At 42.4% G+C, this 14,320-nt stretch overlaps 4 protein-coding genes across 5 annotated transcripts in view; all 4 read left to right on the top strand.

Moving 5' to 3' along the window:
• LOC306926692 (protocadherin gamma-C5-like) overlaps positions 1 to 1,629 on the top strand; it is a gene marked incomplete at both ends in the record, with an annotated part of 2,615 nt that extends 986 nt beyond the window's left edge. The window contains 2 exons of the mRNA XM_079506094.1: positions 1 to 1,492; positions 1,600 to 1,629. The exon at positions 1 to 1,492 is cut by the window's left edge and continues 986 nt beyond it. Coding sequence (XP_079362220.1) covers positions 1 to 1,492; positions 1,600 to 1,629 — 1,522 coding nt within the window. The remainder of the gene's footprint in view (positions 1,493 to 1,599) is intronic.
• The window catches only part of LOC306929021 (protocadherin gamma-C5-like), a gene marked incomplete at its 5' end in the record, with an annotated part of 103,715 nt that overhangs the window by 56,505 nt on the left and 32,890 nt on the right, over positions 1 to 14,320 (top strand). The gene's annotated exons all lie outside the window — the stretch shown is intronic.
• On the top strand, positions 7,024 to 9,492 carry LOC306930313 (protocadherin gamma-C5-like; the record flags this gene model as incomplete). The annotated part of the gene is made up of 1 exon (XM_079511211.1): positions 7,024 to 9,492. Exon 1 carries the CDS (start codon positions 7,030 to 7,032, stop codon positions 9,490 to 9,492), a length of 2,463 nt encoding a protein of 820 aa, XP_079367337.1. The 5' UTR covers positions 7,024 to 7,029.
• Positions 10,605 to 13,091, top strand: LOC306926684 (protocadherin gamma-C5-like; the record flags this gene model as incomplete). Its single annotated transcript, XM_079506081.1, has 1 exon — positions 10,605 to 13,091. The coding sequence occupies exon 1, from the start codon at positions 10,620 to 10,622 to the stop codon at positions 13,089 to 13,091; it is 2,472 nt and encodes an 823-aa protein (XP_079362207.1). The 5' UTR covers positions 10,605 to 10,619.

Here is a 14,320-nt window from a genome sequence, read left to right as displayed (position 1 = left end):
AGGCAACCCTGAGAGGGATGGACATTGTGGCGTTGAAATCAAAATAATTGATATTAACGATAATACACCTGAAATCATTGTTACGTCTCTGACAACACCCGTTGCAGAGGATTCTGCCATCGGAACTGTTATAGCTTTGTTAAGTGCCAAAGACCCGGATTCTGGTGATAATGGTAAAATAAAGCTGAGCATATCTTCAAATTCTCCATTCAAGCTAAACCCCTCTGTCTCCAAGCATTACGCACTAGTAACAAATGGACCACTTGATCGTGAAATAAATGCCCAATATAGCATACAGATAATTGCCGCTGACTCAGGAAAACCCTCATTGTCTAGTAAGAAAACAATCACTGTTGACGTGCTAGATGTAAATGACAACCCACCGTTTTTTCCCCAGCCTCAGTATGTGGTTTATGTAAAGGAGAATTATGCGCCTGGAAAAATATTGTGCTCAGTGTCAGCCACCGATTCTGACATGGGGGCAAATGCCAAGATTTCCTACTCTATTTTAGACTCCAAAGTGCAGGACGTGTCTGTGTCCTCATATGTCTACATCAACGCTGACAATGGCAGCATCTACAGCATGCACTCGTTTGACTATGAGAAACTGAAGGTGTTTCAGATTCGGGTGCAGGCAAAGGACCAGGGCTCTCCCTCTCTTAGAAGCAACACTACTGTAAATGTTTTTATTCTGGACCAGAACGACAATGCCCCCACTGTTATTTACCCCTCCTCCGCTGTTCTGGGCTCGCTCTCTCATCAGAGGATGCCTCGCTCTGCTAAAGCAGGACACCTGGTTACTAAGGTAACTGCAGTGGACGCTGACTCGGGCCATAACGCCTGGATCTCCTATAAGCTGAAGGTGGCCACGGACGCCTCTCTGTTCACTGTCAGTCTTTACACAGGAGAGGTGAGGACTAAACGCGCTGTATACGAGCAGGATGACTCCTCTCAGACGCTGATTATAGAGATCAACGACGACGGAGAACCAGTTCAGTCTGCCACTGTCACAGTGTCTATACTACTAGAGGATGGACTACATGAGCCCATTTTGGATTTGCGGAAGAAATCCGAGCCCAATAAGAAAAGTGGGAGAATAACAGTTTATTTGATTCTCTCTCTGGCCGCGGTGTCCGTGCTGTCTCTTGTTACTTTTCTTATTTTAGCTGTTAGGTGCATAAGGAGCAGTAGAGGCAACGGTAGTTGTTGCATGAGACGGAGTGACTTTGACGATTACAAGAACCCCAACAGAAACCTGCAGATCCAGCTGAACTCAGACGGACCTATTAAGTACGTGGAGGTCCTGGGAGGAGACATGATGTCTCAGAGTCAGTCGTTCAGGTCGTGTCTCTCTCCCATGTCAGAGTACAGTGATTTCACCTTCGTTAAACCCAGCAGCACCACTGACTTTAAGGAGATGATGAACGTTCTAGATGCGTCTTTACCTGACAGCACGTGGACGTTTGAGAGCCAGCAGGTGAGCAGAGATCAAGTGCATTGTATTTTTTTTTATTGTATTTGTATTACCAATTGTCGCCTTATGCCTTATTTGATTGACCTGATTGAGCTCTGCCGTTGTAAAGTGTGTTGCGGTTTCAGCACAATGGACAGCGCCATGTTTCCTGTTAAGGACCACATAAGCCCTTTTCACATGTGGGTTCTTACTTTGATACGATTACATTCCGTCAAATCACGATTTAATATATTTTTCCTTCATTGAGATATAACAGCCTATAGTCACCTTCCAGGTGTGTTAGGGTTATAGGGTTATAGGGTTAGAGTGTGTGTGTGTGTGTGTGTGTGTGTGTGTGTGTGTGTGTGTGTGTGTGTGTGTGTGTGTGTGTGTGTGTGTGTGTGTGTGTGTGTGTGTGTGTGTGTGTGTGTGTGTGTGTGGTGTTATGCATATTTGAGATCAGCAATTTGACTATACAAACAAATACATTGACTTACATTGTATATAGTATAGTCTGTTTTTATCGGTGTCTCCTCCAGAGTTGTATTATGGTTTATTTTAAATTGACCGCAGCCATTGTCCACCACGTTTCAGCACCACCGAGGTGGACAGTTGCTCAAACACAACAATAATGTTAATTCCTTTTCTCCCTCGTTTTGTTTTATTAATATTTATAATTTTTCGGTTACTGATCTGCAACAAGTCACTTTTATGACTCACATTATCCCAGATAAATATATTGCGTTTTATAGATTGGCAAATTACAATTAAAGTGTGCGTGACATAAATTGTAAGTGTTGAATTAATAAACGTCATCATCTACTTTGTAATGTAGCCTGGCTATATAAGTAATATACATATTCCGAGAAAATGTATTGAAAAGCACGCATGGAGCCATGGAGAGAGGTAAAAAAAAAAAAGAAAGAAAAAAGAATAAGAAAAAAGCCCCTCTATGGCTTCTAGGCTGCTGTGACTTAAAGAGCACAATTCCGTTCCTCTTATTGGATAGTGAGGAAAGATGCTGTGCTCCAATAGCGTACAAAACTGTACAAAGAGATCTACCCTCCATGCAGCTTCAGCACTGTATCCCCCCACAATGGTCAGAGCCGGAGGAGACAGCGATATGTAGCGCTTTGTACATTCTGTCATATAAGATCTGTGATTTAGTTATGCAGAAATACTTGCAGAATCTGTCTGTGGCATTGAGATTTCAGAAGATGGATTTTAACACATTTCTCTGCGTTGTAACATTGGGAATTAACCTATTGTAACATATTAGGGATGACAAAGAGAATTGGATATCGAGACTGGAGATGGCACGCTCTTTGGTGGCATCATTTCTTTCTCATGTGGAGTACAATAGATGGACAAACACGCTATACCGTCCCGGAGGAATTAAAACAGGGGTCTGTTGTTGGGAATTTAGCCAAAGATCTGGGTTTGGGACTATCAGAGATTTTTGACCGTAAACTGCGTGTCGCCTCGGAGGCTGGTAAGCAGTATTTCAGTGTGAATGCGGGGAAGGGTGAGCTGGTGGTGAATGACAGAATAGACCGAGAGGCTTTATGCGGACAAAGCGTCAGCTGTGTTCTACCTCTGCAGGTTGTTATAGAAAACCCGTTGCAACTACACAGGATAGAAGTGGAAATAAAAGACATAAATGATAATTCTCCTAGTTTCCTTACAAATGACATTTCCCTAGAAATACCAGAATCGACCGTAGCGGGTGTGCGCTTCCCACTGGAGAGCGCAGAGGATCCCGATGTTGGGAATAATGGGTTGAAGACATACACTCTTAGTAAAGACGAGTGTTTTAGTTTGAAGATTAAAGAAGTTGAAGATGGAAAGAAAGTTCCTGAACTCTTTCTAGAAAGACCTCTTGATCGGGAGAAAAGAGCTGTCCACACGCTCCTTTTGACGGCCATAGATGGTGGAAGTCCAATCAAATCAGGAACATCACAGATAACTATAACAGTTGTTGATAATAATGATAATTTCCCCGTATTCGAAAATACGCCATATAAGGTCAGCATTAAAGAAAGTACCTCTAAAGGTACGTCTATTCTTAAACTGAAAGCAACAGATATTGACGAGGGTCCAAATGGAGAGATACTATATTTATTTGGCAAACGAACGCCTGATGTCGTGCTCTCCATATTTGAAATCAATTCATTGACGGGGGAGGTGCATTTAAAAGGCAATCTTGATTATGAGAAAGCTAATTCGTATCGGATTGATGTTCGGGCAAAAGACAAGGGAATTCCTGAAATGGAGGGCCATTGTACTGTTCAAATAGAAGTATTGGATGTTAACGATAATGCCCCTGAAATTGTTATCACCTCAAAACCCAGCTCAGTGCGCGAAGACGCGCCAACTGGCACAGTAGTAGCTTTAATCAGTGCACGGGACCTTGACTCGGGTGATAATGGTAAAGTGACGTTAAAGCTCCCCGAGGGCTCGCCTTTTAATCTGAAACCATCGTTTTCTAATAATTACGCATTGCTTACCAGTGGAGTTTTGGACAGAGAGAACTACTCTGAATATAATATTGAAATAACAGCCACCGATTTGGGCACTCCTCCTCTAACTAGTAAGAAATCTATACCTGTGAGCATCATTGATGTGAATGACAACCCTCCAGTATTCAATCAACCCTCATATAATGTTTACTTAAAGGAGAATGGCATGGCAGGGTCAATACTATATACAGTGTCTGCATCCGATCTAGATTTGGCTGAAAATGCAAAGATTTCCTACTCTATTTTAGACTCCAAAGTGCAGGACGTGTCTGTGTCCTCATATGTGTATATAAACTCTGATAATGGCAGCATCTACAGCATGCACTCGTTTGACTATGAGAAACTGAAGGTGTTTCAGATTCGGGTTCAGGCAAAGGACCAGGGCTCTCCGTCTCTTACCAGCAACACCACTGTAAATGTTTTTATCCTGGACCAGAACGACAATGCCCCCACTGTTATTTACCCCTCCTCCGCTGTTCTGGGCTCGCTCTCGCATCAGAGGATGCCTCGCTCTGCTAAAGCAGGACACCTGGTTACTAAGGTGACGGCCGTGGATGCTGACTCGGGCCATAACGCCTGGATCTGCTATAAGCTGAAGGAGGCCACGGACGCCTCTCTGTTCAGTGTTAGTCTTTACACAGGAGAGGTGAGGACTAAACGCGCTGTATACGAGCAGGATGACTCCTCTCAGACGCTGATTATAGAGATCAACGACGACGGAGAACCAGTGCAGTCATCCACTGTCACAGTGTCTATACTAGTAGAGGATGGACTACATGAGCCCATTTTGGATTTGCGGAAGAAATCCGAGCCCAATAAGAAAAGTGGTAGAATAACACTTTATTTGATTCTCTCTCTGGCCGCGGTGTCCGTGCTGTCGGTTGTGACTTTTCTCATTTTAGCTGTTAGGTGCATAAGGAGCAGTAGAGGCAACGGTAGTTGTTGCATGAGACGGAGTGACTTTGATGATTACAAGAACCCCAACAGAAACCTGCAGATCCAGCTCAACTCAGATGGACCTATTAAGTACGTGGAGGTCCTGGGAGGAGACATGATGTCTCAGAGTCAGTCGTTCAGGTCGTGTCTCTCTCCCATGTCAGAGTACAGTGATTTCACTTTCGTTAAACCCAGCAGCACCACTGACTTTAAGGAGATGATGAACGTTCTAGATGCGTCTTTACCTGACAGCACGTGGACTTTTGAGAGCCAACAGGTGAGCACTGCAGATTCAATGAAAAGTACTTGTGACATTCCATGCCTGATTTGTAAATGACACACTGTTTGTCATAGGCCTGTCAAATAACGTGTTGATTTGGGATGATTAAAGGTTCACCCAAAACAAAAACTTTTGCGACAAAAACGCAAATCATGTGATGACAAGCAGTGGTTCCCTATGAATACACAGAGTCTCCTTTGTGTCTCCATAGGCCCTATGGAGACACAAAGGAGACTCTACCACCACGTTTGTGGACAGCAGATAGGGAACCACTGCTCATCTGCTGTCCACAAACGTGGTGCTGAATTTCCGCATGATAGGGCCTGCAAAAAAACATACAAAAAATATGTACATTTGAACGTCAGAATCTTCAATAGATCAATTTCTATATTGTACCAAGATCACTGGATGCAGGTATAGTGCAGGAATATACACAATGATTAGTCTTTAGGCTCGGCAATGCAACATTTAATATATTATTGTAATTGCTAAAACAAAAGAATGTTCCCAATCAAAATAAAGAAACCAAAAACGTGTAAACCCCCCCCCCCCCCCCCCCCCCCCCCCCCCCCTAACATGAACTTAAAAAACATGAATACAAACCGGCTATAAAGTCAAATAACTTAACCAATCCCACAGACTCATCCATCCAAAGTGAATAATACGTTTTAACACATAAGAAATACGACCATTATTTTTGAGGGGCGCTAGCCCCTTCTATATAGGGCTTTAATGTTTGTTTTTCAACGATGTTTGTTTAAGAAAACGCCATAGACAATAAAGAGAAATCTAATGTTTGTTTCTGAGGACCTAAACAAACAGCACCCTTTGCTTAAACAAACATTATGTTGTAACTTGTAATTGATGTTGTAAGATATAAGATCGCCCCTCACTTTTTATTATAGGATAGAGTACATAAACGTTTGTCTCGTTAAATATGTGCATATATGACGTTGTCAACAATTTAAGTCCTATAGCTTGCCTTGCAGTGGCCAGACGCGAATCTGCCAGTGACAAAAAAGGGGAAAAAAGAAGAAAAAAAAACCTAAGGCTTATCATGCGGAAATTCAGCACTACCTACAGCTCCTGAAATGAGCAAATTAACAACGAAAAGTTTTCGTATACATACTTGTGAAACTAAACATCTATTTTATTTATAAAATAGATTGCCGTTGGAGTACATGTTCGATCTTATTAAGACTTTTTCTAATGGATGGATAGACTATATAATGTTTGACCCTAAATGCATATAGGCCTACTATACCTCGTGACCCAGATCAAATTGCCATATATATATATATATATATATATATATATATATATATATATATATATATATATATATATATATATATATATAATATAATATATATATAATATATTATAATATATATATATATATAATATATTACACACACACACACACACACACACACACACACACACACACACACACACACACACACACACACACACACACACACACACATTCCTATATCGAACAATGATTGTAGAGGCTTCTGTGACTTTAAGAGCTCTCTGTATTTCCCTCGTATTGGTGTTTGGAGGGTGAATCTCTGCACCAATAGCACAGAGAACTGTACAAAGAGATCTACTCCCTCCCCCATGCATATCCAGCACCACAATGCTCAAAGACGCAGGAGGGAGAGGATCACACGCGTAGACTATATAGAATATATAAATAAGTATATTGTTTTTGCAGCAGCATGCAAAAATATGTTGGTAATGGTTCGGTTGGAATATCTTCCAGGTGATGGATTTGGATATGATGCTCTGTTAGATCTACTAGATGGATAATGATACAGTGTAACGGTCCAGGGATGACAAAGACAATCGGATACCGAGACTGGAGATGGCAGGCTCTATGGTGGAATTATTTCTTTCTCGCGTGGAGTACAATAGCGGGACAGACTCGCTACACAATACCAGAGGAGCTAAAGCAGGGCTCCGTGGTAGGAAATCTAGTTAAAGATCTGGGTTTAGGACTGTCAGAGATTTCTGACCGTAAACTGCGTGTCGCATCGGAGGCTGGTAAGCAGTATTTCAGTGTGGACGCGGGGAAAGGCGAGCTGGTGGTGAATGACAGAATAGACAGAGAGGCTTTATGTGGACAAAGCGCCAGCTGTATTCTACCTCTCCAAGTTGTCATCGAAGACCCGTTACAGCTTTATCGTGTTGAAGTTGAAATACAGGACATCAATGATAATTCCCCTCGGTTTCCATCAAATGATGTAACGTTAGAAATAGCGGAATCTACAGCAGCAGGGGTACGTTTTCCTTTAGAAAGTGCATTAGACCCTGATGTTGGGAGTAACTCATTGAAGTCATATTATCTCAGCAAAGATGAATGTTTTAATATAAAGATTAAAGATGTTGCTGGTGGGCGGAAAGTTCCTGAGTTGGTCTTGGTGAAATCTTTGGACAGGGAGAAAAAGGCTGTCCACAAAATTGTATTAACAGCAATTGATGGAGGCAATCCGGTGAGATCTGGCACCACTCAACTCTCTATTAGAGTTCTTGATATCAATGATAATGTTCCCGTTTTTGAAACACCGGTATACAAAGTATCTGTGAGTGAAAATTCTGCAGATGGAGAATTGATAGTACAAACTAAAGCGACAGATATTGATGATGGTCAAAATGGTGATATAGAATATTCTTTTGGATTGCATACACCAGAAAGTATTCGGTCTTTATTTCATATCGACCCTATATTGGGGAAAATATTTCTAAAAGGTAAATTAGATTTTGAAAAAAATGCTAACTATGAAATAGACATCACTGCAAAAGATAAAGGCATTCCTGGAATGGAAGGGCATTGTAGTGTACACGTAGAGGTTTTAGATGTTAATGATAATGCACCCGAAATTGTTCTCACCTCTCAGCCAAAGCCGGTGCGTGAGGATGCGCCGAGTGGCACTGTAGTAGCTTTGATCAGTGCAAGAGACCTTGACTCGGGTGATAATGGCAAAGTGATCTTACATCTGTCAAAGGAATCTCTATTTAGTATTAAACCATCATTTTCTAATAATTACGCACTGGTTACCAATGGTATTTTAGACAGAGAGAGCTTCTCACAATATAATATTGAAATATCAGCCACAGATTCAGGCTCTCCTCCCATGACGAGTAAGAAAAGTATACCTGTCAACATAATTGATGTTAATGACAATCATCCTATATTCACCCAGGCTTCATATAATGTGTATTTAAAAGAGAATGGAAAACCAGGCTCAATTCTCTACTCTGTGTCGGCAACTGATCTGGATTTTGGTGAAAATGCAAAGATTTCCTACTCTCTTTTAGACTCCAAAGTGCAGGACGTGTCTGTGTCCTCATATGTGTACATAAACTCTGACAATGGCAGCATCTACAGCATGCTTTCGTTTGACTATGAGAAACTGAAGGTGTTTCAGATCCGGGTGCAGGCAAAGGACCAGGGCTCTCCGTCTCTTAGCAGCAACGCTACTTTAAATGTTTTTATCCTGGACCAGAACGACAATGCCCCCACTGTAATTTACCCCTCCTCCGCTGTTCTGGGCTCCCTGTCTCATCAGAGGATGCCTCGCTCTGCTAAAGCAGGCCACCTGGTTACTAAGGTGACGGCCGTGGACGCTGACTCGGGCCATAACGCGTGGATCTCCTATAAGCTGAAGGAGGCCACGGACGCCTCTCTGTTCACTGTCAGTCTCTACACAGGAGAGGTGAGGACTAAACGCGCTGTATACGAGCAGGATGACTCCTCTCAGACGCTGATTATAGAGATCAACGACGACGGTGAACCAGTCCAGTCCTCCACTGTCACGGTTTCTATACTAATAGAGGATGGACTCCATGAGCCTATTTTAGACCTTCGGAAGAAAGCCGAGCCCATTAATAAAAGTGGGAGAATAACAGTTTATTTGATTCTCTCTCTGGCCGCGGTGTCCGTGCTGTCTCTTGTTACTTTTCTTATTTTAGCTGTTAGGTGCATAAGGAGCAGTAGAGGCAACGGTAGTTGTTGCATGAGACGGAGTGACTTTGACGATTACAAGAACCCCAACAGAAACCTGCAGATCCAGCTCAACTCAGATGGACCTATTAAGTACGTGGAGGTCCTGGGAGGAGACATGATGTCTCAGAGTCAGTCGTTCAGGTCATGTCTCTCTCCCATGTCAGAGTACAGTGATTTCACCTTCGTTAAACCCAGCAGCACCACTGACTTTAAGGAGATGATGAACGTTCTAGATGCATCTTTACCTGACAGCACGTGGACGTTTGAAAGTCAGCAGGTGAGCCGCTAATTAAAACAAATTGTTTTAGAATTTGTCCTTGTGCCAGTGATAAGAAAACAATGTTAGGTTGCCAGGTGTGGTGTCCTAATGCAAAGTACCTGAAATAATCTGTAATCTTATCCTTAATTAAAACGTTCAAATATTTGTGACTGCAGGGAGGAATTCAAAATAATGATTTACATTGGGTTGCTTACAAAACATACGTACCATCACATTCACTGACTAGTAGACAGTGATTTGTTGTTACGTATATGTGCCCTGACTTGTTGACCAATTAGTACTTAAAGGCTAAAGCATGCACTGATTGACATTCGTTGTTGTTGGTGATGGCATTTGCAGCCACGTTTCAGCACCACTGAGGTGGACAGTTACACTTACAGCATCACCACTCCTTTCCATTTCAGTAGCGTACTTTCATGAAGTGTCACGTGGTGTTAATTCTGTCCAAGCTAAACTGTTCCATGGTTATCACTTCTCGTTTATATTTTTGCAAGGATTGGGTTGTGTGTATATAGTTTTCATAGTGTAATAAATACCGTCAAAGGACACGTGTGTGTGTGTGTGTGTGTGTGTGTGTGTGTGTGTGTGTGTGTGTGTGTGTGTGTGTGTGTGTGTGTGTGTGTGTGTGTGTGTGTGTGTGTGTGTGTGTGTGTGTGTGTGTGTGTGTGTGTGTGTGTGTGTGTGTGTGTGTGTGTGTGTGTGTGTGTGTGCGTGCGTGCGTGCGTGCGTGCGTGCGTGCAATTCTATAGCCTAAGTGTAATGTGAACCCTCGTTTTATGAGAAAATATTATGACAGTATAGAATATTGGGCCATTTGGTGTCCTACGCTGCTGCTGTGAAGAACGCAGCTCAGTTTCTCATTGGATGATGGGGATTCTCGCTGCGCTCCAATAGTACATCACACTGTACAAAGAGATCTACTCCCTCCCCCTAAGCTTCACACCACCTCACAATATTGCTGCTGGAGACAAGGCTATATGAGCTGTACATCATGTCATGATAATATATTTTATTTAACGTATGTATGGCTATGGTGGAATATTTGAAGAATCTTTCTGTGGGATTAACCTTTCAGGAAATGGATTTCGGACCATATTCTATATCGATGGGAAATAACGTATTGTAATGGTCTTGGGATGACAAAGAGAATGGGATACCGAGACTGGACGTTGCACGCTCTTTGGTGGCATCATTTCTTTCTCTTGTGGAGTACAATAGATGGACAGACACGCTACACAATCCCAGAGGAGTTGAAACAAGGCTCCGTGGTAGGAAATGTAGCCAAAGATGTGGGTTTGGGGCTGTCAGAGATTTCTGACCATAAACTGAGCGTTGCCTCTGTGGCTGGTAAGCAGTATTTCACTGTGGATGCGGGGAAGGGCGAGCTGGTGGTGAATGACAGAATAGACAGAGAGGCTTTATGCGGACAAAGCGTCAGCTGTGTGTTGCCTCTCCAGGTTGTTGTCGAGGATCCGTTGCAGCTACATCGTATAGAGGTGGAAATAAGAGACATAAATGATAATTCTCCTAGTTTTCTTACAAAAGAACTGTCTTTGAAAATCGCAGAATCCGCTGCGGTTGGCACACGCTTTCCTTTAGAGAGCGCAGAGGACCCAGATGTAGGAAGTAATTCAATTAAATCATACACTTTAAGCAAAAACGAATGCTTTGTCTTGAAAATGAAAGAAGTTGAAAATGGTAAAACTGTCCCTGAATTGATATTAGAAAAAAGCCTAGACCGAGAGAAAAAAGCTGTTTATCAGCTACTATTGACGGCGCTAGACGGTGGAAACCCCGTCATGTCTGGGACCTCACAGATAATAATCAATGTCCTTGATATTAATGACAATTTCCCAGTTTTTGATAAAAATGTATATAAAGTGTCTTTAGAGGAGAACAGCGCAAAGGGTACATTTGTAATTCAAACTAAAGCAACGGATGCTGACGAGGGACCAAACGGTGATGTCGAGTTCTCTTTTGGCGCTCGCACACCAGATACAGTTTTATCAATATTTGACATAAATTCTTTAACGGGGGAGATTTATTTGAAAGGAGAACTGGATTATGAGAGTGCGACCTCTTATACAATAGAAGTAACTGCAAAAGACAGGGGCACTCCTGTAATGGAGGGTCATTGTCGTGTACAAATTGATGTTGCAGACGTTAACGATAATGCACCAGACATTGTCCTCGCATCTAAACCAAAACCAGTGCGCGAAAATGCGCCAGCTGGCACAGTAGTAGCTTTGATCAGTGTAACGGACCTTGATTCAGGTGATAACGGTAAAGTGACTTTACAACTACCGAAGGGCTCTCCGTTTAGTCTGAAGCCATCATTTTCGAATAACTATGCACTTGTTACCAGCGGTGTTTTAGACCGAGAGCGTTTCTCAGACTATAACATTGAGATAACAGCCACTGATTCAGCCTCTCCTCCTCTAACTACTAAGAAAACTATACCTGTACGTATCACTGACGTGAATGATAATCCTCCTCTGTTCAGTCAGCCATCATATAGCGTGTACTTAAAAGAGAATTGTGTACCGGGGTCCATTCTATACTCGGTCTCTGCCACTGATATAGATTTTGGGGAAAACGCAAAGATTTCCTACTCTATTTTAGATTCAAAAGTGCAGGACGTGTCTGTGTCCTCATATGTGTACATAAACTCTGATAATGGCAGCATTTACAGCATGCACTCGTTTGACTATGAGAAACTGAAGGTGTTTCAGATTCGGGTGCAGGCAAAGGACCAGGGCTCTCCGTCTCTTAGCAGCAACGCTACTGTAAATGTTTTTATCCTGGACCTGAACGACAATGCCCCCACTGTTATTTACCCCTCCTCCGCTGTTCTGGGCTCCCTGTCTCATCAGAGGATGCCTCGCTCTGCTAAACCAGGCCACCTGGTTACTAAGGTGACGGCCGTGGACGCTGACTCGGGCCATAACGCCTGGATCTCCTATAAGCTGAAGCAGGCCACGGACGCCTCTCTGTTCACTGTCAGTCTTTACACAGGAGAGGTGAGGACTAAACGCGCTGTATACGAGCAGGATGACTCCTCTCAGAGTCTGATTATAGAGATCAGTGACGACGGAGAACCAGTTCAGTCCTCCACTGTCACAGTGTCTATACTACTAGAGGATGGACTACATGAGCCCATTTTGGATTTGCGGAAGAAATCCGAGCCAAATAAGAAAAGTGGTAGAATAACACTTTATTTGATTCTCTCTCTGGCCGCGGTGTCCGTTCTATCACTTGTTACTTTTCTCATTTTAGCTGTTAGGTGCATAAGGAGTAGTAGAGGCAGCGATAGTTGCTGTATGAGACGGAGTGACTTTGATGATTACAAGAACCCCAACAGAAACCTGCAGATCCAACTCAACTCAGACGGACCTATTAAGTACGTGGAGGTCCTGGGAGGAGACATGATGTCTCAGAGTCAGTCGTTCAGGTCGTGTCTCTCCCCCATGTCAGAGTACAGTGATTTCACTTTCGTTAAACCCAGCAGCACCACTGACTTTAAGGACATGATGAACGTTCTAGATGCGTCTTTACCTGACAGCACGTGGACCTTTGAGAGCCAGCAGGTGAGCAGATCTATAAAATAAATTGTTGTACGTTTTAGACGTGTGTCCTTGTGCCAAATGTGCCAGTGATATGAAAACACTGTTGATTGCAAGGTGTGGTGTGGTGTCCTAATGAAAACCTGAAATAATCTTGAATCAGTCAGTGTACTTGATAGAGAAGTCTTTAATTAAAACATCATTTCAAATGTTTGTCCGTGGGAAGAATTTAAAATAATGTTTTACATTGGGGTGCTTACAAAACATACAACAACACATTCAGTAGATAGTGAATTAAGAATGTGCCCTGACTTGTTGACCAATTAGTAGGCCTTAAAGGCCTATAGCACGCTCTGTTTGACATTCGTTGTTGTGGCTGATGGCATTTGCACCCATGCATCAGCACCACTGAGGTGGACAGTTACACTTACAGCGGCACCACTCGTTTCAGTTTCAGCCTATACTTTCATGAAGTGTCATGTGGTGTTAATTCTGTCCAAACTAAAGAAACTGTTCCACGCTTATACCACTTCTCGTTTATATTTTTCCAGGGAATAGGTTGTGTATAGTCCTAAAATATGTTTTTGCATATTAAAAATATATAATAATAATAATAATAATAATAATATTTTTTGTTTGGTTTTTTGGGCCACCACATTCATTGGTCGGCCCGATGTGTCAAGTGGCCAGTCCAGGCCATGGTCTGGATAAGTATATTGTAATAAGAGTTTATTTTATGTGAAAGCACTGATTAGGAACATTATTTGCACCTGTGCTGATTAACAATATTCCCTGCAGCTGTTAGAAGCCTTTGAAGTGCTGTCAGTTCTGCATGTGAAGTCTACCTGTAAAGACCTATATCGTGTGAACATGCACTGCTAAGTAAAGCACATATAAGCTATGCCTTTGATAACAACATACAAGTGTATATTAGATGTTCTGTGCATACACAAGTAAATACAAAACAAGACTGAAGGCTCCTCTATTCAATCTGCATTGGGTTATTCGTCACATTTCATTTATATATGCCTTGTGTGTGTAATATTGGGAATTGGGTCACCTGATTTTTCATCTAAAAAAATGCGTCCCCTGAAAAAAGTTTGGGAACCACTAATAAATACCGTTAAATGACACGAGTGAGCTACAGAGGTGTGTGTGTGTGTGTGTGTGTGTGTGTGTGTGTGTGTGTGTGTGTGTGTGTGTGTGTGTGTGTGTGTGTGTGTGTGTGTGTGTGTGTGTGTGTGTGTGTGTGTGTGCAATTCATTCATATCGCC

The sequence above is a fragment of the Electrona antarctica genome (assembly GCF_951216825.1).
Source record: "Electrona antarctica genome assembly, chromosome: 1".
In the NCBI taxonomy this organism is placed as follows: domain Eukaryota; kingdom Metazoa; phylum Chordata; class Actinopteri; order Myctophiformes; family Myctophidae; genus Electrona; species Electrona antarctica.
The sequence above is the reverse complement of the archived record's forward strand: the minus strand, read 5'-3'. Positions and strand labels throughout refer to the sequence as shown.